The following is a 26,364-nucleotide window of genomic DNA, read 5'->3' on the forward strand; positions in this document are numbered from 1 at the left end:
CTTTTAGTATTCCGTAGTAATGATGAAGGTGTGTGTCAGAATATGGAATGCGAATGGAAAGGGGCGACCATTCGGTCCCCCCGAACGTATGGCGGAGTACCACGATCCCCCGAAATGTAAAAACCAGATATCGGTCTTGCAGCATACGACCGTGGTACAGGAAAAGATCGGGAAAGAGGTTACTCGAGGTCGAGTCGCCGGTCCATTTAATGTGCCACCAGTTGCTAACTTTGTTTGTTCCCCTTTAGGGGTGGTCCCCAAGAAGGACCCGGGTGAGTTTCGGCTGATACATAATTTATCAGCCCCACGTGGTCTTTCCGTAAACGATGCGATAGACCCGGAAGTGTGTTCGGTGCGGTACGCATCCTTCGATGAGGCCGTAGCCATATTGAATCGCCTGGGGCCCGGTGCGCTGATGGCAAAATCTGATATCGAGTCAGCGTTCCGGTTGCTCCCGGTACATCCAGACGATCAGCGTCTCCTTGGTTTCATGTTTCAGGGTCACTATTACATGGATAGGTGTATGCCGATGGGGTGCTCTATATCTTGTGCCTATTTTGAAAAGTTCAGTTGTTTCCTGCAATGGGTCTTCACAAAGAAGACGGGGTTTCAACATGTTATGCATTATCTCGATGACTTTTTGTTTCTGGGGGCAGCCGGGGATCCGGAATGTGGACAGGCTTTGACTGAATTTTGTGTCTTGATGAATCAGTTTGGCGTGCCATTGGCACCAGGTAAGACTGTGGGTCCCTCGACTTGCCTCGAGTTTCTGGGGATCGAGCTCGACTCCGAAGAAGGTTGTTTTCGTTTACCAGGTGACAAAGTGTTAAGATTCAGGGCATCCCTGCAAATGTGTATAAATGAGTCTAAGGTTAAGCTACATCAATTACAACAATTGGTGGGACAGTTGAATTTTGCCCTAAGAGTAATACCGATGGCCCGCCCCTTTTCCCGCTCGATCGCTCAAGCCATGGTCGGCCTGAAGGAGGGTCATCATCGCACAAGGCTCTCGGCAGAGGTTCGCCAGGACATGCGCATTTGGTTGGCATTTCTGGCGGATTTCAATGGTCGAATTGTCTGGAACAAACCGGCGGTGTCCTCTGAGGAGCTGGGGCTGTGGACAGATTCGGCAGGGAGCATTGGTTTTGGTGCCATATTCGGCACTCAGTGGTCGGCACAAAAATGGCCGTCATGGTGGCATGATAGTGGACTGACAAGTAACATTGCTTTCCTGGAACTTTTCCCCATTCTGGTGGCCCTGAGAACTTGGCCCGAGGGGTTCAGAGATCACTCTGTGGTATTCTGGTCTGATAACATGACCGTGGTTGAGTGTATCAATAGCCAGGCAGCACGATGCAAATGGATTCTGAGATTGCTCAAGGAAATTGTATTACTGTATATGCAATTGAATGTGCTATTTAAGGCAAGACATGTCCCGGGGGTGATGAACCAGGCGGCTGATGCGCTTTCTCGTTTTCGTATGCAGGCCTTCTGGGGTTTTCTGCCCACAGCGGACCCGGTGGCGGCACCCTTTCCCGAAGCTCTCTGGTCTCTCGGTGCCCCGAACTTCGTAACCTCGTGGGAGAGAGTTTAGCACCCAGGACGAGGAAGGCATATGAAGGGGCGTTCCGTTCCTATTGGGCCTTTTTTGGGGGCTGCTAGAGGGGAGCTTTGGGGCCAGGAGGAGTGGGTAGTGAAATTCCTGCTGTCTTTACATCAGGCAGGCAAATCAGTGGCTACGGCCCAGAGGCATCGGGCTGCCATTTCCTTTGTTGCTAGGGCTCATGGGATCCAGGACCCGACAGCGTCTTTCGTGGTGCAAAAGGCGCTACGTGGGTGGCAACGCCTTGAGGGTCGCAGAGTAGATGAAAGGCGCCCGATAGGTTTGGATAGGTTGGCCCTGGTATTATCCGTACTCCCTGCAACGTGTTCATCCAAGTATGAAACAGTGTTATTCTGAGCCGCTTTTACGCTGGCATTCCATGGGGCTATGCGGGTAAGCGAATTAGTGGCAAGGAACAAGCAGAATGTGATGGGGGGACTGTGCCGAGAGCACGTTCAGGTCAGAGGGGGGACAATGACTGTCTTGTTTGCCAGGTCCAAGACCGATCAGGGTGCGATGGGTGATTGCATAATCCTACAAAGGATTCCCGAGTCCTCCATGTGCCCGGTGAGTTGTGTAGAGGAATATTTAGCACAAAGGGTGGCATCATGGGGGGGCACCTTGTTGAGACACGCTGACGCCACCCCACTGACGAGGTTTCAGTTTCAGCGGGTGCTTGCGATGTCGATTGCCGCTGCGGGCTTGAACCCGGGCGAGTTTGGGACCCATTCCTTTCGGACAGGGGCTGCTACAGAGGCTACAGCCAGGGGTCTGAATGTCGAACAAGTTAAACGTGTGGGGCGTTGGTCCTCCAATTGTTATTAAAAGGTATGTGCGGTTGCACATGTTGTGAAGCTGTATGATGTACTCACGCTTCTTGTTTTTGTTTGGTTTCAGTTGCGCAAGCCTGCGAGGCGGGGCGGACTATGCAGTCGACCCATCACCGGGCCAGCGGTCAGACATCACCGGCTGTGAAAAAGGAGGTGTGGGTCGTGGGCCACTCATACGTGAGGCGTGCCGCGGACGTATTCAAAGCAGGTGACATGATTCACGTGGCTGGGGAATATGGGTACAGTGTGTCCTTCTACGGAAGGGGCGGACTCTGTATTGACCAGTTTCAATCATTTTTCGAGGGTTTACTAGGGCGGACAAGGTCACCGCCGTCTATAGTCATAGTACATCTTGGGGGCAATGATTTGGTCACCACTGGTAGACGACTGCTTCTTGAGGCGATGCTTTCCACTGTAAGTTGGTTAGCAAGAAGAGTTCCAGGGTGCACAATTGCATGGTCCCATATGATCCCACGAAAAGTATGGCGGGGGGCTATTTCTGTTTCTGCTCTGAATCATTCAGTAAGGAAAGTTAATAACAAAGTGAGCAGATTGTTCCGTTCCAATACACTGCATTCTATTTCGCATGGTTGTATTACTGGTGACAGTATGTATTTGGGGGATGGTGTTCATTTGTCCCGGGTGGGGAACGAGTTACTCATAGGAGACTTGATAGCTTGGCTAAAGACTTTAAGACATGACCTTTAGGTAGGAGTGTTGTGGGGGGTCCGGATAGCCGGTCAACTATCCGGCCTGTGGCGGTAAGGTCATGATCGGTGAGCACTAATTGGAAGATCCCTATGAGTGGGCGTCACCCATTACGGATGGGAGCGCTCGAGGGAGGTGGCCATTGGCCCCCCCCGTTGGCCCTTAAACGTTAGGATGTACAATTTCAAAATTTCAAGTTAAATGTTTTGTAGGATGTTAGTTCGGCTAGGAGAACCTTTGTATTAGAGAATATGTTAAGGTTAGCCAAACATCGCAATGTGGTAATGAAATTGTACATAATATGAAACTGTTATTTAATGTTTTAATTTTGTTTCATATTTTAATAAATACGGCCGGGAGGGTCACTCCCTCCCGTCTTCCAAAAGTTCAGAACTGTTTCCGGTTTCCCATCCTTGGGGATTGTGTTGAGAGGGGGTGGCGGGTATCTCAGCCATATGGAAAGGGGCGACCATTCGGTCCCCCCGAACGTATGGCGGAGTACCACGATCCCCCCGGGAAGCCATCTTGGGCGGGAGGCGTGTCTCGGCTGGTATGCCCGAAGCGGCGTAGCCGGGGCGCGCCTTTTCCCGCCCTGGAGTGGGCTGGCCTAGACACTGACGCGGCCGGCCACGCCCCAGGGGCAGGCAGGGGCGGGTTTACGCCCGCACTGAAGACGGATAAAAGGAGTAACAAGCCAAGGAAGCATCCTCTTGTTCCTGTGCTCTGAAGCTGCACCACCTCGCTGCACGTGAGCTCGAGACAGAACGAAGAGCCAATTTTGACCCACCCACCAGCCCCCGAGGACAGCAAGTGGTTTTGAATAAAGTTTGATGTGGTAACTCTAATTTTGTTTACAGGTTCGGATTACTATCGTGATAACTTTGAATATGCAATAAAGAATGGTCAATTTGTGGTATGTTTTGCAAATAAAGTAATCCTGCTATAGTGTTGATCAGTAAGCATGCTTTTAATAAAGTTGTTGTGTTACTGTCTTTTAAGTAAATTAGTCATTTAGTTTAGAATTGTCGTATTTATTTTGGTCGGGCGGTAAGGTCATGATCGGTGAGCACTAATTGGAAGATCCCTATGAGTGGGCGTCACCCATTACGGATGGGAGCGCTCGAGGGAGGTGGCCATTGGCCCCTCAACGGGGAGGCGGTCCCTTCTAAGGATGGGCCGCCGAAAAGGAAAGGAAAGGCGGTCAAGGCCCCTTCCTGGGTAGGAGGGGCCCCCTCCTGGAGAATTTCCCGGGGCCAGGACATCTGCGACGGCAGATGTGGTAAGTTGTGTGGGGTTTGGGGGGGGGTCTACGCTACCTTCTAGATACCTCACACGAGTCCTCGGACGACCTTTAAGTGGCGTCGAGTTTATTGGGGCCCCCGTCAAGTCAAGGGAAATTGGTAGTTGCACTTGAGGTACACCTCTGTGCGGTCGCCCCTCACAAGTGAGGGGGATATTTCTGGTTTAGGGATCTTGACACCGGTTACGACCTTGCCGTTGGCCCTTAAACGTTAGGATGTACAATTTCAAAATTTCAAGTTAAATGTTTTGTAGGATGTTAGTTCGGCTAGGAGAACCTTTGTATTAGAGAATATGTTAAGGTTAGCCAAACATCGCAATGTGGTAATGAAATTGTACATAATATGAAACTGTTATTTAATGTTTTAATTTTGTTTCATATTTTAATAAATACGGCCGGGAGGGTCACTCCCTCCCGTCTTCCAAAAGTTCAGAACTGTTTCCGGTTTCCCATCCTTGGGGATTGTGTTGAGAGGGGGTGGCGGGTATCTCAGCCATAGGATGGAGTGACTATAAATAGGATTGGTGGCTGTGAATTATCATAGTATTGCCAACAGTTTTGAGTATTGTTGTAAGGAAATTGCCACCACCCAAGTTGCATGCAGTGAAACAAATAAAATGTGAGTATAACAATGAGGAACAGGCATGCCATTGGTGGTTTCTGTCACACTTTATACAGTTCATAAATTATCACGACGGGCAAGTATCTCAACGACAATGCCCCACACAGGTTCATCAATGCTATCAGAGCATGCTTACTGGGGCAACATTACTTTAAACTTTAGATAAGTCCTCTGTAGGCCAACGTTTTAAAAAAAACTATTTACACCAACTACAGTTCAAAAGCAATGCTGGTCAACAGACATTGTTGAGTAACATATTGAGTACTTCGAAAAGATCTTAGCAGCAGCAAAAACTGTGATTGTAACATTCCAATTGACTTATGAAATATTCTAACAATACAAAATATGAAAAGAAGGCCTTCAATGCCCATTAGAGCACTTACTTTCAGCCTTCTGTACCACATGGACTACTTAGTCTGACATGCCATAAGCCGAAGACTATTACAACATGATCTCCAGGTCTGGGTGGGCCCCCATAACAATATACTGTATTTTCTCACCCTTCCACAGCATCTTGGTGGCACACAGGCGGTTTGATAAGCACAAAACTTTAGCATGCCACATCAGTAACCAATGTTGAGCTAGGGTATACAACCAAGCCATTTTTCAGAGCACTATGCTCATCCAGATTCATAAGAATGTGCTGCTGTCAAACACAGAAAAATTGAACTGAAGCTACCCACGAGGGTGCCTGGCCATGATTCAAGATGTCCCTCTGTCTGACAGCAGACGTGGCTGTGAAGTATCATGACCCCCAACATCGAGAGCGTGAAAAGTTAACAAACTGCTCAACAGCATTCTGGTCATCATCCCATTTCAGGATGTTCTCAGTAATTCTGAGAGTCAATATTTAGCACAAGGAGTAACTACTGCCCATGAAACGTAATTGAAAGATTTGCTCCTACATATCCTTTCTTACTTATTTTACTAAATTAACGTATAGGCTTATTCAACATATGAATGTAGGAATAGTGGGGACTAAAGCTACATACCTCTTCAAGAGTAGTGTCTGAAATTCCATAACCAGTCAAATTTAGCATTTGCATGTTTTCATCCAAGGCCTGAAAAAGTCGTTCAAATGCTGCCTTTTCTGCCATCGCAGGAATCGCGTAGGTTATCTCTGTACTACTTTTCTCTTTCAGGAAGGCATCTGGAATCAATGATTGCACCAAAGATGTGATTTGAATGGTACCCTCTGGGTCTTGACTCTCAAACATGGAGTGCTGTTTAAAAAAAGATTAAGGAGAAGCATTAGATGCAAATTAAACTATTCAATGAAGATGTAAGTTTGAAATGATGTACCAAGAAAACACATTCACATGTATAATACATTAGGAATCCAATTTTGATCCACAACTTAATAGATCCTTAACCCCTTCTGGCAGCAAGGAGAAGCTTCTTGGCAGACCTGTGAGTGACAACAACCTGATGCACAAGGGAGAAATCCTTTTCGTGAAAGCCCTTCCGTTTTAAAACTGAAATGTGTGGAACACTACTTTGATGGTATTCAGCAATCATCAAAAGTGGCATTTTCAAAGAAACCTTTGTCAAAAGCAATACATAAATGTTCACAAAGGTTGATACAGCGCCTTACTGCATGATCTACTGCAGGATGTAATTTTTACCCCATCGTACTAAAATACCTATTTAGCATTCTGTGACATCAATGGCTAACATGTGTACTATATTAATCCTTCATTGACTAACCATATATATAGGACACCCCTGAGCAACTACTCTGTAAGAAATATTTCTGTCAGATAAATAATCAATTAAATGCTTTTAAAAAAAGAATAGAAGTAGTGAGTGTTGGACTTGGTCCTGCCTGCAGGGTCAAGCCCAAACCCTTTGCCTTCACCCTCCTGCTTTCTGAACCCGATTTTGTTGGCTTTTAACACCTAACCAGTGCTGAAGTACTTGTTCTCTCTCCTTTAAACATGGCAAAATTGGCTTACACCCAATTGATTCATTGCATTACTTGTAAGACCCTAGTAATGTGGTACTACTTGTACCCAGGGCCTGTAAATTAAATACTACTAGTGGGTCTGCAGGACCAACCTACTTTACATAGCCTGTCAAACATATCTCATGCCTGCCAATGCAGCCTGTGTGTGCAGTTTTAAACTGCCACTTCGACCTGGCAAAATGCATCTTTTACCAGGCCTAACCTGCCTTTTAAATACATATAAGTAACCTCTATGGTAGGCACTAAACAGCCTATAGGGCAGTGTGCACTAATTTAGAAAGTTGGACATGTACGTTTAAGTGTTACATGTCCTTCTAGTGAAAAACTCTTTCATTGTTTTTTAACTACTGCAAGGTCATCCTCTCCCAAAGGATAACATTGGATTACCATCTTGAATGTAATAAATAATCACATTCAATTCAGAGAAGATAGGAAAATCGAGTTTGCTCTCTAAAGAATTGTAATTTAAAACCCTCTTCAATGGTAAAGTTGGATTTCGAGTCCCAAACCTGAAAATGCCACTTATAGAAAGTTGGCATTTTCTTATTCTGACCATTTGGGGCCTGTATCCTGGGTCACATGACTAGGTGTAGCTGGCAGTTGGCCTTTGTGTATTGTTCCCAGACAGTGAGACAAAAGGGGAATAGGTGTTGGCAGGATGGGCTATCTCTGACTTGATAGGGGGGGGAGCTGTCATCTACCACACTTGCACATCACAAAGGCTCTGCCCCACTATGCTCACAAAGGGTTTCACACTTCTCTTTTGTTCCCCCAGTCAAGTTGGAGCCAAGGCAAGGAGGAAGGAAATTCCAAACACCTCTGGTGGGAGGCAGTGGAAGCTTCTAGAAATGTCACCTACTTCAAAGCTGGCACCAAGGACAAATACTGCATCCTCAGACCAAACATTTTAGTAGAGTCCCGGACCTGTGAATATTGCAAAAGAAGATTGCCCTGCTGTCCTGCTTTTCGAGGCCTTCCCTGCTTGCTGAGACAGAAGACTGGATCTGAACACTGAAGGCTGAAGTGATTCCAGGGGTCAGCTGGCTGACCTCTTGTTTTGAGCTATAGAGACATAAAAACTCCAGAGGCCTTCCTGCCTTCCTGCATCCGAACCAGCTGACCTGGTGCTTGGACCTTCAACTGGTCTTGCAGCTGGAACTGCTGGCCTCTACTGGAGTGCATTACTGATCCCCACAAGGTGCCCTTCAGGTCTTGGATCCTTGGTGTGGGATCAGTGGAAGTCCCCCTTTAAGAAGAGAAGAAATCCTGAAGTTTTAGGCTCTTCACGACATCAAACAGGCCGGTTTGTGACAAGGACTTTTTGCCTACGTCGACCGCCAATGCGAAGCCATAGTGAACCCAACTCTTCACACTACATCAACTGCCAGCGATGACCAACAACACAAGACCTGCCCTTTCTGCTACAGCATCGACAGCCCAAGGTTATTGCCAACACAAACCTTCATTGGCGACCATCTGCGACACCCATCCTGCTCTTCACGCTACAGTGAACACCATCCATGATGATCTCCTTGCTCCTTGTGGCCTCCTCCACTATGAACTGGACTTTTCACACTAGACTTTCGAAGGTAACTCTTTCAGAGGGCCTAAACTGGTCCCTGTATCTGGCCCACACTCCATTGCCATTGGTCTGAACTTGTGACTTTCGTCCGGTCTTGCACGAACAGATAAATACGAGTGCCACTTTGTACCTCAAGGCACAATACTTACATTAAATCTTTAAAATTGCAATTCTCCAGTTACATTTTTGTTGTTTTGGTCTCAAATAATTTATAAAATTGTAGCATATTTCTCTAATTTACGGTGGCATTTTTTATGTGCTGCATAAATACTTTACACTTCGCCTCTAAGGTAGCCCTGAATGCTTTTGTGCCAAACTACTAGAGGGTTAAGCACAGGTTAATTTGGGGTTTGCATGTGCTTCACCCCAACAACAATTGCAGTTGTTGCTTAAGTAGAGTTTAATGCCCCTCAGCCAGAAACTCAACTTCATTCAGTGGAAATAGTCTAAAGGTTTAGGAGAACATGGTAGCTTGAGGTCACTTTAATGTAAAAGGTGCCAGAACATGCAACATGCCCAATGTTTTCTTGATGTTGGGTATGTAGTTAGAACCTTCTCACCCCCACATTTTCCAGACACCCTTGATGCAATTAAAGAAATGCCACTTCTTCTGACAAGATTTCAGCAATCCTGATGGCTCTGGTTGCCAGTTTGGGATTTTGAATGTCCCTGTGAAAAAGGAGAGCACAATAAGGCACATGTCCCTAAAAAACACTTGGTATTCTACAGAAGGATAAACTCATCAGGATTCATGATCAACGTGGCACAGTGGCAAAAGCAGATGTGCTACAGCATTCTGCACTCTCTATGCGTGGGAAGCCCCAGATAAATGTTGTTACAATAATATATTCATTTATAGAGGAGCTGTAAGAAATTGGGTTATTAGTTGTATAGGATGTGAGTCCTGAGCAAGTAATAGTACCCCATTGTAACACTTGACTTTCTCAAGATGGCGAAGCGGAGCTGTCCAAGGCCTCCTTGGGAGGTGGTTGGGGTTAGCAATCGTAACACTAAATGCCCTTTGCAGGGCTAAGGGAAGGAGAAATAAGTCCCAGGAATATACATGTGCTCTCTCCTTACAGAATCACAATACACAGAAAGCAAACATGCTATTTTAAGGTTCCTATAATTGAGAGTACTCATCTGATTTGGGGGTAAAAAAGCAGTCTAGGATAATTTCAAATATCCAATTCCTGAGGACAGGACCTAGAGATTAATTAATAAAAATATACTGGATGGCCTCCCCCTCTCATGTGTCATGCTTCAGCATTAGCATCCCACATTTGCCAGAAAATCCTCCAGTGGCGGGCGGATCCTAATAAAACACTGAGGGAAAGTGCAAGGATAGTTCTATGGAAAGAGAAATGGAACCAAATATAAATCCCAGTCACCTACCCATGATAATATTTGTACTTTATTGAAAGGGTGGTGAGGGGATAGTTAAAATAAATAGAAGAACATGTAAGGATATTTTATATAGCTAATGTCCAAAAAAGGGTGTCATGTTTCAGCCCTAAAATGGCCCCCAAAAGAGATTGGGGGCTCTACCCAAAACCGGAATCCTATTGTTCCCTATGGTATGTCCCTGCCTATATAGTCACACACATATGCTGCATACAATACCAGTTCCTGAATCCTAGTAGTAGCAAAAGGATTGCTTGTGGTTCATGTTAATATCCTGGAATGACATAACACATACACATAAAGTAAAATAAAAGTATATATATAATAAACAGAGGTAATGCATATGAAAACAAAACCACAGAAACTGGGATATGCTTCAAGCAAAGGCCTTCAAGCAATCATGAGCCTTGAAGTACGTGACGTGCCACACTTGTGTCACCTGCAAGTGTGTGCGAAGTCTGCAAACAAATCAACACATGCTTGTGGAGTCTCATAGAAACAGAAACCATGTGTTGAACACTCATGCGGTAATAAATAATGCATAAAAAGGCACTCTTGGCTTCTAGGTTGCACGTTACCCACACTGCTGGACAACCACTCCTCATGGAGGAGTAAATGAGGGTGGCCTTGTAGTCACACACTGCTGGTGGTCAGAGATGTGCAAAGACAAGGATATGGACTCAATAAGCGTGAGGCCAATTCGTTATGTCAAAAAGCTATGGGTGGATAATGAAAGTAAGCGACTTACTTCATCAATGTCCCACCCTGCTCCGATACCTATAATCACGTTTGAGGATTTGCATTAATTGCAAAATTGTTCTAGGGATCTCAATGCCCCTATAATGTTCACTGGCTCCCCTTGTATATATATATATATAAAAGCATATGATCTGCGATGGGTTATACCAGCTATCTGAAGGACCCTGTTGTGCTTCCCTTGTCTCACTATGTTTGACAGTGGTTCTATGACTATGGCACAAAGGATGGAGGATAATAGGCACCCGTCTTGTGTGTCCTTGCCTATTGAGTTGGAGTTATAAATATTCTGTCCTGACCTCTTACAGTTATGTTTTTGTACAGTAATTTTGTTCTGTCTCCTAACCATGATCCAAGGACCATTCTGTCCTTAATCTAATATTGATACTCCCAATAAAGGGTGTTGAATGATTTTTTCAAATCAGTGGCAAAAATGAGTCAGGTGGTCTGGGTTGGGGATGATTTAATATCCACATTAATCTCCTAACATTAATTGCTGTATTGCATTTCGAGATGAACTTGTTTGATTAGGGTAAATCTGCCCTTATATTTTGAGGAGGTTTCTAGGTGCTAGGCTTTTTGAATAAAACCTTTTAAACAGTAAAAATGATTTGGTGGCTTTAGTTAATACTAGCTCATTTTCTTTTTAGCTGGTAGCAGTTCTAACAGAAGTGTGTGTGTGTGGGTGTGTGTGTGTACGCATTATCTGGTGCTCAGCAATGGAGGGGACTAGCTCCTCCAGTAATCTGGAAATCAGTACAAAAATCCAATATTTGCTGCAATAAATGCAAGGACTACTGAAAAAAAAACATCTTGAAGGTAGGATATAGATGGATCTTTTTTACTGCTACATAGTTCAGGTCGATATAAACCAATAAATAAGATTCCATCCATATTGAACCCTCAAGAAGTTAGATTTTTTTGGGACTACTTGCATCTTATTGTCAAACTTGCAATCAGAGGGGAGTATTAAAAAAGTTGGTTTGAAGATTTGTTTCTTTAAAATATTTTTTTATTGAGCAAAGCAAAAAGGAGATCATTTACAAACAATTATCATCATCAGGATATTGAACTAAGCATTATCCATTTACTGAGCCAAATTTAAATTAGCTAGAGACCAACAAGGATCAGAAAATCAAGACATATTTAAAATCAATATGTATTGTTAATTAACGAGGCAGATTTTAAACTTCTTACAACTATATACATTTTACTATTAAAATACTAAAGTGCTTCGTGCTACAGTGCACCGGGGGGATCCCCTTGTAATGTTTTTAAAAGTGCCAATGTCCTATAGTGCTTTCCAGCTCTGGAGGGTTAAGGAGGGGGCAACCAAAGAACTAATCGCAATAAAAGTCACCTCTGATTTTGTCAAGTCTCCCCTTAATCTAGAAATGCCAAAGAGGACTAACACATCTAGCACATCTTCCGGGTCTACCTTTTTTTAGATTGCCTGGCATATAGCCGAGAAGATCTTTACCCAGAAAAGCTCCAATTTTGTGCATGTTAAAAAAATATGGAGCCAGTCCCCTCTCTCCTCAGATTGGCAATGGAAACATTTATTTTTACTTCTGGATATCTTTTACTAAGGGATTGAAGGGTGTAATATGTCAGCCAACCGGACATGAAGACCATCCTTTTAAACTTGGCAGCTCTTAATAGCTTACTGCTTAGCAGAGATATTAACTGCCGCTCCTGACTAGACAGCGTACAATTAGTTTCATGTCCTACTCTTCCTAAAAAAATTCTCGACCACAGAAGACCCACTGAGTTTTGTCCCCCCTTTAATTTGGCTCACAAAAGGGTGCCTACCTGGCTTGTTGGGATGCCACTTGATGTGAGACTATATTTTTTTATAAAGTTTGTAATTTGTAGATATTTAAACACAGCTTCTTATGATCACCATATCCACTTTGCACCTCTTGCCAGGTCATTATTTTATTATTTGTTAAAAAATGTCCCCTGATTCCTGTGCCATTCTATCAAAGAAAATAATTATCTATAAATCCCTTTGGTTCCAGTAGGCGCACCGCAAGATCTAAAATCACTGCTTCATAATAGGTTTGCATTTTAGGCAGTGCTAGTCCATCCTGTTTAATGTCTAACTGAAGTATTGACTGCTTGACACTGGAGGCTTTTTTACTCCAGACTAATTCTCTAAACATTGTCTCCAGCTCTTAAAAAAAATTTGCAATCATTTTCAAGGGTACATTAATAAAAAGAAATACTAATAACGGCAGTATGAACATTTTTATAAGGGCTACACAACCTGTTCGCTTTAGAGGTAAAATATACCATTTATCAAGCAGTACTTAGATTTTATTCTGCGTTGCTAGGTAGCTTAGCCTAAAAAGTTGTTCAAACTGACTAGTGACAAATACTTCCAGGTAACGTATTGGTTCCGTACTTAACGTCGGGGTTCAAGGTTTGATGGGAGAAACTCCAAGTCTGTACTTAACACTAAAATCTCGGTTTTATTTTGATTTATTTTATAGCACTAACCCTTTCAAATTGGCTAAATTCTAATAACACCCTGTCCAGATTCGGTCTCTCAGGACTTAAATATAGAATATTATCATCAGCAGATAGTTTTAGCTTCGTCAGACCTGGTGTTGGGGGCTCTAATTTCCTCGTTGTTAGGGATGCTCAACGCTAAGGTCTCAATAAAAAAAGGTGAACAAGGGGGATATCTGGCTCCCCTGTCTAGTCCCACAATTAATGTTCACTGTTCCAATTCGATTTACATTAATACCACCTGGGCCTGGACACCCTGATAGATGTTTCTAAACATATCTATCACCTGGCGGGAACCCCAAATTCACCGAGACCAAAAAAAAGAGCATCTCAATTGAGCAGGTCAAATGCCTTTTCTACATCTACCATCATAATAAGTGAGGGGGTTGAATTATTCTTACAAAAGTAAAGCATTTGAATTAAAAACACGATATTCGAGGACATTGACCTTCCAGCAACAAATCCTGACTGATCTTTATGTATCAGTTCCTGCGCGAGTGGAATAAAAATATTGGGCCCACACCTTCATAAGAATTTTATAATCGACGTTTAGTAGACTAATCGGCCTATAAGAATTTAAGTCTTATGGTTTTTGCCCTTCTAAACAAAGCTTACAATCACATAATATTTCAAACTAACGGGGACACCGCCCCCCTCCTTAATGTGATTAAACAGTCTCATCAAGAAGGAGATCAGTTCCTTAGAGAAGGTCTTATAAAATTCTATGGGGAGCCATTCATTACCACACGCTTTTGCACCAGGAATTGATTTTAGAATGATTAAAATTTCCTCTTCTGATATGTCAAGTTGAATTTTTTGCCTAAGGACCTCCGACAAGCTGGGAATACTTTATCTTCTCAAATTATTCCTGGATTAAGTCCAGTTCAACTTCATATTGAGTGATATGGAGCTGTTGAAAGTGCTCCATAAAAATTCGAGCTATGCAATCCTTATCAGTTTTTAGATCGCTGGACTTGGGATCTATGGTCTTAGAAATAAGGGCAGCTTACTGTTTCTTTTTAGTGGCCCCAGCTAGCAGTTTCCCAACCATTTGACGGTTCTCGAATACCCGCTGTTGATAGGTCCCAGAGCTATTTATCTCTTCTAATAAAATGAATTCCCTTAATGCCTGTTTTGCCTTTTCAATCTGACCCCCACCTTCCCTCTCCACCTCTATAGGGGTATTTCGCAGCCTCAGGGCCCTATTGACTGCCTGCTGAAGTTTCTTAATTTTAGCACGTCAGTTTTTGGATTGGGCAGTGGAAAAGACAATTATCTGCCCCAGTAATGTTACCTTGAACCCCCAAACCGAAAATAAATTTGCTGTTCCTTCATTAATCCTATAATACGCTGCAATCCATTCCCTTGTCTCTGCTATCCACTGGGCATCCTATAGGAGGAGGCGATCCATTAGCCACCTAGATCTTGTCCTCCTTCCCTCCCCTATTGCCAACTCAAGTTTCATGAAAGAGTGGTCCGAGAATGTATTCATCCCTATTTCAGTATCCATGTAATTCAGTGATTGAGAAACGAAAAAATATTCAATGTGAGAGGCCGATTTAAATTGGCAAGAGTAATATGTATATTTACTGGCTAACTGATTACTTTTATGCCAGGGGTCTAATAAATGGAACTCCCGTTTTATAGTTTCCAGAACTTTTTTGGTCTTTGGTTTTAATTTTTTTTAACTTTTATTGTGAGTATATTTCCTCAAATCGTGAATAAAATTAAACTCCCCTCCCATAATATTAAGCCCCAGTGTTCCCCTAAGTAATTCACTGACTTTCACTAAAGGTAGGGCATCATCTACTACCAGACCATAGTAATTGACAACATTTTATGTGGTCCCATTTAATTTTACCTCAACCCAAACCCATCTACCCAATGAGTCTCTCCGGATTTGACCAAATTCCCAATGCACACCTCCACCAAAATAGATAGCTACTCCCCTTTTGGCCAGCCCAGCGGAGGTATAGAAAGCATGGGAAACAGTTCTTGGGAGAAAAAGGTTTAGGGGATTCATTTTTAAATGAGTTTCCTGAATTCTGTTTACATTAACTGAAATAATGCAGCACTTACTGGTCATATCTAAAATATTTCATATAAGAAAAAAACATCAATATCATGCTTGCTTTACTCCATTTGCTATTGCTCTTTTTACTGCTATACCCATCCAACAGCTCCCCTCCACTCTTGGACCCCCTCACTCGTGATATGTGGACCACCACGCTAGCCCCCTTTCCCCTGCCTGAATCTCTATTGGGTGTCATGGAATTACACCCTTGATGACCCCTTCCTCCCAGCAATGGGAATATCAACAGCATAGGTGTAGGTCTCTTCAATTTGAGGGTGAAATCTCCCTCAAAAGATCCTGTGCATCTTCTAAATTTGTAAACATATGATATTTACCCTTGACCAACACACAAAGCTTTGATTGTTGGGCTATTGACGTCTGAGGTCCCTGCACTTTAAAAAGGTACAAAAGCTTAACAAATTCTTTACGGCTGCGTGCAGCTGCTGCTGACATGTCCGAAATATGCAACAGTTCGAGGTTTCATTTACAGAAAACTGTCTCTGTTGTATTGCTTTTGTAAATATTCTTTCTTTAATTCGGAAGACGGCAAAATTGACCAGAATAGTACTTGGTATGTTTGAGTTAGGAAGAGGATGTGAGGGAACTCTATGTGCCCTTGTTATTGTCAGATCTTCCATATAGTCAGGCTGAGCCTTCTGTTTGATAAACAACTCCACCCACTGAAGTGTTTGAGATCCCTCGCTTCCCTAGGGAATCCCTACTAGTTGTAGATTTGACCGTCCTGAGTGATTTTAGAGTTCCTCCTGCTTATTCTCTATGTTCCTCTTTTCCTTTGTGAGTTCACTAACTTTCACAGGCATAGAGTTCATTTGGTCCTCCAGCTGAGAAATCTTGTTCTCTGCCTCTTGGATTCTTTCAGGGAAGCAGGCCACTGCTTCTTCAATCTTCCCAAGGCGCTAATGGAGAGGCCCAATTCCCTTTTCTTGAGATCTCTTCATCTTTCTTATTTTTTCTAGAATCAGGTTTAACATTGTTTTAATCTTTATTTGTTTAGTGAGGGCACCATCCACAGGGTGGGATATCTCCTGTTGTGCCTTCTCTTCCCCTTCCTGTTCCCTCAGGAGCTGGCCTGGAAGACCCAGATGTCCTGTCTCATCCCCTTCAGACCACAAAAGCTGGCTCTGGGGATGTTCCTGGTTCCCCAGTTGCCTTTCTGCCCGTTCTAATACTGGGGTTTGTAGATTTGTCATGCTCATTCCTGCCCTGCTTTGAGAGCACACCAATGGATGCTCATCTCACGCTGTTGGGGCAATTCATGTTCAGCACTTCTGCTACTGTATTTTATTTTTGTTTTTTATATGGTGCAGGCATAGCCCAAACATATTAGAGTGGTTTCAAGACCAGGAAGTAAGTTCTGAATAATCAGCATCATAAAACAATCCATTAGCACCAGAAAAACAAGGAACAAACAGTTTAAATGAGCAGGGAAAGAACAGGAGAATAAGTAGGTAGCTACCATAGCAAATCAGCAACAGGTAACAAATAGAGCAGAGAACAAACATTTCAGTCCAATAGGAGAAGGGAGTAATGGGAGGGAATTCCAAAGCTTTGCTAGACTACCAGAGAATGCCTGTCTAATGCGTTGTTCTTGGCTTAAAGCTCGCAGTATGAGCAGGAGGAACTCATCATTTTTAGATCTTCATTGAGCTGCATAGGCTTCCAGTTTTCCAACCAGGTTGGAGGGAGTGGAATTGCGAAGGACATTATGAGTAATGCATGCAGTCGCAAATTCTGCTCAAACTTTTTAGGGGGCCATTGCAGGGTAAGAAGTATAAAGGTGAGGTGGTTACATTTCCTGTGGTCTAACAAAGTGGGCAGCTGCATGGAGCACTGCTCTCAGAGGAGCTATTTCCACTTTAGGGAGACCAGAAATGAGTAAGTTACCACAATCTAGTCTTAAAAAACAGGGCCTCGACTACAGGTTTCAAGTGCTGATCAGGAACAAACTGCCCAAGGCTCCAGAGCTATCTTAGCTAGTGGGGTTAACGTTTGTCCATGGCTAAGATTTGATTTTGGATGTCTAGATTGTTATCAAGGTTAAAGCCCAATGATCTGGGACTCTCCACAATGGCTGAAATGAAACTCAGGGGATAGAAGGGTTCCAGACAATCTTGGATAGGGAGGTTGGATTTGTTTTAGGGGCATGGCTAACTTGTGTAATTTGCGGTAGTGGGATTAAATGAAATTACAGCCAAATTCCATGAAAGTATACATAATTAGCACTAAATGCATCAGAACATGTACAGCAGTAGACAGCAGATGCTCCTGCTCACTGAGCTCATTGTTCATTCTCACCTCTGGTAGGATTTTTGTTAATATTTACTCATAATGATGTGAACCTGCATAATCCCATAGTTTTCGCAAATTGTGCATCAAACAAGTAACATAAAATTACTGATATTATTCTTGCTACTTAGGTGTTATTAAAATGTTGCCCCAGCCAAATATTTTTTCAAGAAATAAGATACAAATTCTGTTCTTTTTGGATTGGGTTTTAAGTAGTGTTGGTCATCCATTTTGTAACCCTGTTGAGGGTAGAGGCGAGAAGATAGATGTCTAGAGTATAATATCTTCAAGTAGCTGTGGGTATCATCCACATATTGATGATAAAGAATTCCAGATTTTCTCAAATCTTGTCAAGAGGTTCAGGATACAGATTAAACAGGTTTGGGGAGAGAGCCCTGTGCGGAACCTCTTTTTAGGAGGAATTTGTCGCAGCAGAACTCTTTATTTTCACAATTACTGGGCGGTTAGACAAATAGGACGTAACCCACATTTGCCTGTCCCATTGATGCCCATCAGTTCCTTCAGGATTCAAATCAGAGTATGGTGAGTGACTGTATAGCAGGCAGCTGAAAGGTACATGAGCACAAGTAGACAGCAGTCACTCTGAGAGTCAAGGAGGCAGAGAGACTCATCTATAATTTGTAGATGTGCAATTTCTGTGCTACAACCCTGCCTGAAACCATATTGGAAAACATTGAAATTATTTGACTAGATTTGGAGTGATAGCTGAGATGTTACCCATCTTTATAATACCTTCTATAGGAATGAAAGTTTTGAAACTGGGAAAATATTGTTCATGTTACTGGTATAAGTGTTGGGATTTTTCAGATTGGGGAAAGCATGGCCCATTTTCAGACTTGTGAGGAAAATACCTTCTTTCAGTGAGGAGTTATATAGGAAGGTCCAGCATGGTACTTGCATTTTTTGACCATTTCTTTGCTCAGTGAGCCATACAATGCATAAGAGAGCGGATTACAAGATTTGACTTGAGTTACAGCTTCCAATAACTTTGGCACAGATATTGTTTGAAGTTCAGGACCACTGGGCTTTGTAGGTCTGCATGAAATCATCTGGGATAGTGGAATTTGGAGGAAGTACCAAAGGAGATCACAAATTCTTCACATATGGATGCTATTGTGAAGAGTGCGCTTTTGGAGAAATGGGAGTCTAATTGTTTGATGATAATGAAACATATGTTTGGATGATTTGTAGTAGGATCAAGCATGGATTTAATGTGGCTAGATTGTTCTTTGAAGATATTTGATTCATAGTTTTTTTATGGTGGCCCTGACAATAGTAAGATTCAAGGGTGAGAGTGCTTGTCTCCAGATTTCCGCAAGATGACATATGAATATTTTCGGTAAAACAATCTTTAAAGAACCACAGGAGAGAAAGCTGAGGCCATTTTCTCTTGCATTTCAGGGGAGCAAACTCATTAATTAGTTTACCTATGCATTCATTGTATTCTTCTGTCGCAAAATTGATGTCCTGCTCAAGATCAGCCATGATTGTTTTCTCTTGAGTTGGCTCAGTGTTCTTGGGTAAGCAACAGATAGCTTGAAAGGAATTCTTAGTGGTTGGACCACTCCATAGGAATGGGGTTTTGAGTGGTCAGAAGTGTGCCCTCTGGAGATTATGAGGTCAATAATAGAGTATTTGTTGTGTATTGATTTCTGATAGTGTTGGAATAGGTCAGTCACTGACCCATAGAAAAGAAGAGAACAACAGGTTAACAGGTTTGTTGTTATATTCATCCCAGGAAAGATTGACATATCCAAGGAAGATGTGGGGCTTGAAGCATATTAATTGTGTTGATATAAATTCAACGCATTCCTCGTTGAACATATTGCTATCACAAGGAGGTTGGTGTATGACTTCATTATGAGATTGGAGGTCTTCAGCACCAATTTCAAGTAATAGCACTGGAGAGAAGACAATTATTATTTGGAAGTAATTTCCAGCCTGTATGACTTACTGCTACACCACCACCTTCTCTGTCTTCATGAGCACAGCAGAGAATTGAATTGTGTGGAGAGAGAAGAAAGGCTAGGATATTCTCAGAGGCATCATTCATCCATGTTTATGTAAGGACCAGGAAATAAAGGTTGAGGTTCCCAATCATGTCTGAACACACTAGGAAATGTTTAAAAGCAGATTAGCAATTATGGAGCATGCATCATAGAGTTAAGTGAGTGGTTTTGGACACAGGACTTTTAGGGGGAACATGAATGAGGCTGGTGAGTCCCCTATTCCTGGTTAAAGGGTATGATCAGGGAAGTCTGCAGTTCTGGTTTCGTTTGGATAGAGGAGGTACCTTGAGGCCGTTTAGGAAAGAGGTTATTGGCTATATTAATGTGACATTAGGATATCAGCTGGAGGGAAAGGAGTGGCTATGGTGTGCTAGCTGAGATTGTTGCTGCATTGCTACTACAGGAAAGGGGAGATGAAGGGAGGGGAAGAGAGAGTTTATTGGGTGAGCTGAGCAGTAGGCAGATGAGTAAAGGTTTGGATGGAAGGAGATGGGTGGGTGCATTGGTAGGAGGAAATGTGAATAGGGGTTAAGAGCAAAAAGAGGTATGATGTATATGAGATAGCTGTTGGGTGGAGCAATTTCTGGAATGGAGAGATTATTGGAGCGAGACCAGTTTGGGAACATCAGGATGAGGTGTGGAGGGAATAGGACTGGGAAGGGTGGCATTGGGCCAATACTGGATCAGAGGAGTGTTATAAGGATAGAAGGCAGACGGGAAAGAAAGATCAGGTGAAGGTTGCTCAGGGGAGTGTTAGATTAAGCCAGAAATGTTGCTGGGGGAGTGAGTTACACAGTGAGTGTAGAGCACAATGACACTGGTCAGTAATCAGATTTTCAGGTAATTCTCTTAGAATCTTAAATTTGAAAAATTTAATGGCATATTTCTGAATGCCTTTGGTGAGTAAGTGATTTTAAAGTAATTGTTTCCACTTTTGGAGAGGTGTTTAGAAAGGGAAGATTAGTCACTGAAGCCTATAATGACAGCTATCTGGCAGAGTCAGGGGAGTAAATAAGGAAGTCATGGAGTAGGTGGCAAAAACAAATGAATCCTGACTGGGTACAGGAGGTTAGGATTGACTAGGTAGTGAAACCTCTTAAGCCAGCTGCATTAAGTGGGTTGCTGAGTGATCTCTACTTCCAGAAGGAAGAAGGGCCTTGCTCTGGCAGTAAAGCCATGTTATGATGGTTAATAGGCCTTATTCTACCAGACAGGTCTTCTCAACAGGTGGTGGGTCCAGCACTGGCAGGAAATCCATGCTTTATTGGTCAATGAGACTTTTTCTATCCAACAGGCTTTGTCTCAACTAGTGCAGGGCCCGTTTCTGGCAGGATGGCCTTGTTCTGTTGGCTCAAATGTCTTGTTCAAAGCCAAAGGGACTTCTGCAAATGGACACCTTCTAGAAACCTGAATTGGTGGAGGATGCCTCAAGCACTAAGGGCTTCAGCAGGCCCTATGGGACTCAGTACTGGGCTCTTATCAGGAGGTTTCTGGATTTTCATTCATAACTGGCAGCTGGGGTCTACAGATTTCAGTCTGAGAGACTATAGTTATTCCTAGAGCTACGGGATCTAAGTACGTAGCATAGAAATTCATGGGTAGGCCTGACACATCCGAGCCTGACACTTTTCCCCACACCAGGTGCTTGTTTGTATCCTATAGTTCCTCTGGGGAGAAAGGCAGCTGTGCTCCTTTAATAGATGCTAACACTGCATGTATTAATTCTCCTACAGGCGAGGCATGTAGTGCTTTATAATACTTAGAGAATGCCTCATTTATCTCAGTTTGGAAGTGTACCTGTTTTCCCCTCGTATTGCGAATAGAAAGTATAGGAAACTCCCTCTTCTAGGGATTGGCCAGCCAGGCTATTAGTTATTCAGCTTTATTCCGCTCATCGTGCGTTTTGGCCAGATATTCTCCATAACTGTACCTCCTTAATCTCTCTATATCAAGTGCCATAACCTTTCTCTGTCTTAAACTAGCACGATTAGAAGTTCTGAGTGCCTGAGTCATGTATTCTCAATATCTTCCATTCCCTTGTTTACTTATTTCCCGGGCAAGTGTCGATTGTATAATTACTCCTTTCGTAAAGCAATGGCCACGTATGATGGTTTTGAAAGTTACCCAGGCTATTAGTTGCAACAGGACTGTGTCTTTGTTCTCTATACAGTAATTCTGTATGACCTCTAAAATCATGTTCTATAATAATATTGGGTTTTTTAATGTGTGTGCAGACTCCTGTTCAGGATAGAAATTCTCATTTAAAAAAAACTTTAATTGGGCAAACATAAAATGTAATTACCATACACTCACTGCTTATTAAAATTACAATATGAGAGAAAAAGGAGTGGGAAATATTATTCAGACATATGATTCACTTCTCTCATTCATCTGTGTTACAATTCTTATGACTGATTATTTTAGGGTTAACAATTCCCTACGTTTGTACATATCTCTTATTTTTTAAGGTTAAGGTAATTTGTTTTTCACACTCGTAGATATCCAATGCCTTCTTCACTCAGCTCCTTATATCAGATTTAATAGAATAATTTCAATGTTTTGATAAATTATGCCATTAATAATTTAAACTTTATTGTTGGTAAATTAAAAACCTTACAATATAAAAGCATACTTCGTGTTCAAGAAATGATACGTTTTTTAAAATTGTTGGAATAACATTTTGGTTACAAATCTACTTAGCTTCTTAACTGGTGTTATAAGTATCGCGGACTAGGTACGAATCAACAAGTTGTTAATAGCTGACAAGGCGTTGGTGTGTCCAATAATGAAGTTTCCCTCGGCTCTAACGGGACAAGGGTGGCAGCCCTGATAACTTCCAACTGGCTTAGTGCTTTAGTTACAAATTTTAATTAACCCGATATTCAGCTTTATGTTATCCGGGTTGAAGGCTGCTATTATGGCTTGGTGGCAAGATCGAATTCCAAGTCTTATCCATTCTTCTTGCAATAATAAGCGTCTAGAGGTAAACATAGTTGGACATAAGCAGACTATGTGCTCCAACCCCTCGGTGTGGTAACCACACAGCCTCCATTGGGTGTGGCTGTCTCTCCGGCGCCATTCTGGAAGATTTTTCAAAAAAGGCCATTCACCCAACCTCAATGCCAGGAACTTTCATTTCAGTGCCATGGTGCTTGATAGATGAAGGGATTCCGTTCCTGCGTTAAAGTTAGTGATTACTGCCCAGGCATGCTTCCTTTTTGAGAACGTTGCCCTGTCTGAATGAAAGGACCACAACCTGGCACTCTTCTTGATAGCTAGCTTTAATGTAGACTGGGGGGGGGGGGGGGGGTTGTTCCCCCAAAATTCTTAATTCCAAGTAATTGTAAGATGTGCTCCAGATGGAGCCGATATTTATGGCTGGCATGACTTTTCTGGATTTCTTGCCAGAGTCTGGCCTCTAGTGAGGCTTCCCATTACTACAACAACAAAAAAACAACTTGGAGGTGTGTATGGTTGTACATGCCAAAATAATGAATTGAACTTCATGGCCATTTATTAATGAGATTCCTTTCATAACCTTATCCCACTATGACCTAATTCTCGGACATGTGACAAACACATCTATATGGTCTACAGCAGGTTGTTGACATCTAGAGCGGTGAGCAAATATTTCAGATTTACATACATTTTCTTGGTTTAATGGTAAGTGTTCTGATATGTTTGGATAGTGATCTTAATTTAGTTAAGTTAGTAGGTGAAAAATTCATCCGCAAAGATTCAGTGAACTGCTCTGTGGTAATTTCCAAGGTTAACTATTTAGTCCACTTGCCTGCCCTATGTTGTGTTATATCTTGTTAATTAGCCATGAACTCCTCATAAATTGTTCAGATTTTAGAAATTGTAGTTTTTAATAGCTCAGAGCATATTTAGGAGTACATCAGATTCTGGCTATCAGTAGAACTGAGGAAATGTGTTATTTGCAAATATGTTTTTAAAACTCCCTACTTGGAGTATCACACTCACTAAATGCTTCACTAATGCTTTTCAATATGCCATGTGAGGATAGTAAAGATAGAAATTTTTAATCGGGGCAACAGACACTGAAATAGAGCTTGTTTAACAGCTTCCTTCAATAGTAGATTATTCAACATGGGTTGGTAGATAGGAATGTTAAATTATCTCCATATATGCTGCCGATATATAATGCTAAAATATTTTTGAATATGACATGTTTGGCGTCATTGAGGATTTGAAAAGCGTAATAAGAAGAAAGAGGCTACAGTGGAAAATATATTTTAATATGTGAGAATATATACTGAATTACTTTAGCCATTCGTCAGGCTGAAGGCACCTAGTAAGAAAAATAAAAAATTAGGAAGGTCCATCCTCTTACTGCCAATACCGAAACACCCATCTTGGTTACTTATATTCCCAAATAAAGGTCGAGATAAAAGAATATAATCTAGAAGAAAAACTATTGGGTAAATAAAAAGTTGAAGATTGAAACATATATAAAGGTTTGGGAAGTATAATCATTTTAGTAATGATTAATTTATCCAATTAAGGTAATAGATAAATGTTGCCATTTATTAGGTAAGCACATCATTCCTGCAACCTGAGAAGAATAGTTGATATTCTAATGGAATCATAAGTGGAAGTAAGCCAATCTCTGAAATATTTGAGCTTTTTAGCTAGATGAAGAGTTAGTGAAGTAAGGGAGCCAACTGACATTTTCTGTGTTTCATCCCTGTTGAGTTTTTAGCCAGAAATCTCTCCAAAGACTTAGCAATGGTCTCTATGACAAGAAATGGCTAAATTCTGATCAAAGTAGTAATTAGCAGGTGTGTGCAAAATGTGCGTAATTTGCTTTAACATAACTATGTAAAATCTTGGCAACATTACGCTAAATTATCCGCAATTATGGAAAATGCAAATCAATCATTTACTACAATATTGAAGCCCAAAATACATCCTCAAATCAATTGTTCCCTCTAAAAACATTATGCGAAAAAAATAAGTGCTGCGAGCATCAATGCATGCGCTCTGGGCATTTGCGATATTCCAACATGCTCTTGGTGCAATTTTACGATGAACACTGAGCAATTACGCAACATGGTGAAATGTCTTAATTTGGGGAATTTCAGCTAAATCCAATCAATAAGTGTAGCACAAAATCACGAAAAGTATGCAAATTGTACCATTTTAATTTAAATTTCAACCAGGGCTAGTTTTTAGGTATTTCCAAATCATACCACCGTTGGAGATTTGCCTCTGGTCATTTGGAAGACTACTCAAAGGGCCAGATGCATCAAGCATCCATTTTGCGATTCCTTATTAGCGAAAAATAAGGAATCGCTAATAAGGAATAGCAAAATGGAATGCATCAAGTAATCACTATAAAAATAGCGATTCCTTAGAATTCCTTAATTGCGACTCGCAAATTGCGAGTCGCAATTAATGAATACCTCCCCTTTAATTCCTATGGGCCTAGAGGCCCATAGGAATGAATGGGAAGACAATCTCAATTTGCGAATCGCAATTAGCGATTCTCAAATTGAGATTGCGAGTTCAAGGGTGCAGGGGTGTCCAAAGGACACCCTGTTACACCCCTGAATGTGATCTGTGCACATATGTTGCGCACACACATGCCCTTAGGGCATGTGTGTGCGCAACATGAAACTTTGAAAAATGCACAAAAGTGCATTTTTCAAAGTTTTTGCAAATTACCATGAAGTTGTACTTCGTGGTAATTTGCGTGCCCTATTAGCGAATTCGCTATTTTTGATACTTTCATGCATTGCATTTAAGGAATCTCAATTTGAGATTCCTTAAATGCAAACAATCGCAATTTAGCGAATTCTCTATTTGCGATTTTTGCATTTGGGATGATGCATCCCAAATGCAAAAATTGCACTCGCAAAGGGCCAGATTCTGAGAATCTGGCCCTTTTGCGAGCGCTTTTCGCTTGATGCATCTGGCCCAAAGTCTTTAAGGTTAAAACTGTCCTTGAATGGGTGAGTGAAGTATTTGATTAATTAAGGCCCTAATTATGTTGCCAGACGGATAAGCGTCCAACCAGCATTGTGTCAGAATGGGAATGTAAACCGATCGACTAATAGTCGGCGGTTCCATCTGGCAAACTTGGATGAGACAGCCCATGAGGTGGTCGTGAACATCCATTTCACTAATGCAGCTTGAGCAGGGGGCGGAAAAGGCCCGCTGCACAACCAGCATTAGGAACATGGATGTTTACAAATATCCATGCACAGTGATCCAGGCGCTATGTGGTGCCTGACACTATAGATATCGATGTTTGTGGGGGCACCAAAGGTGCCACCCAGGCCTCTAGTGGAAGCCGCAGACAGAAGGGACCCAAAATCTGTTTCGGGCAGTGTTTCTATGGTGGTCGGACCGGAATTGAAAGGTTGCCTAAAACGTCCATCGTAATCCCTACGGCAGTGCCTGAGCAGGTACCACCCCATTGTATAGATTACTTTCCACCCCATGTCCTGATGGACTCCTTAAGCCCGTCAGATAGACAGCGGTCGATCCATCCACCTCCTGCTTCTGTCCGCTGCATCATAATGCGCTGTCGGACTGCATGTAAAGATGTCAGTCAGATTGCAACTGACCAACATCGTAATTGGCCAACGCGTTTCAAATTGCGTCTTGTTCACGGTACCGTGAACAAGCCGCAAGGCGAAACG

General features: G+C 42.3%; 1 protein-coding gene across 1 annotated transcript in view; it reads right to left on the bottom strand.

Annotated features, from left to right (window-relative positions):
- ABCA13 (ATP binding cassette subfamily A member 13) overlaps positions 1–26,364 on the bottom strand; it is a 2,590,787-nt gene that overhangs the window by 1,414,882 nt on the left and 1,149,541 nt on the right. Inside the window, exon 30 of the mRNA XM_086964984.1 lies at positions 6,056–6,286. Within this exon, the coding sequence (XP_086821110.1) occupies positions 6,056–6,286 (231 nt within the window). The remainder of the gene's footprint in view (positions 1–6,055; positions 6,287–26,364) is intronic.

Source organism: Lissotriton vulgaris, chromosome 4_1 (genome assembly GCF_964263255.1).
Source record: "Lissotriton vulgaris chromosome 4_1, aLisVul1.2, whole genome shotgun sequence".
NCBI classification, from domain to species: Eukaryota; Metazoa; Chordata; class Amphibia; order Caudata; family Salamandridae; genus Lissotriton; species Lissotriton vulgaris.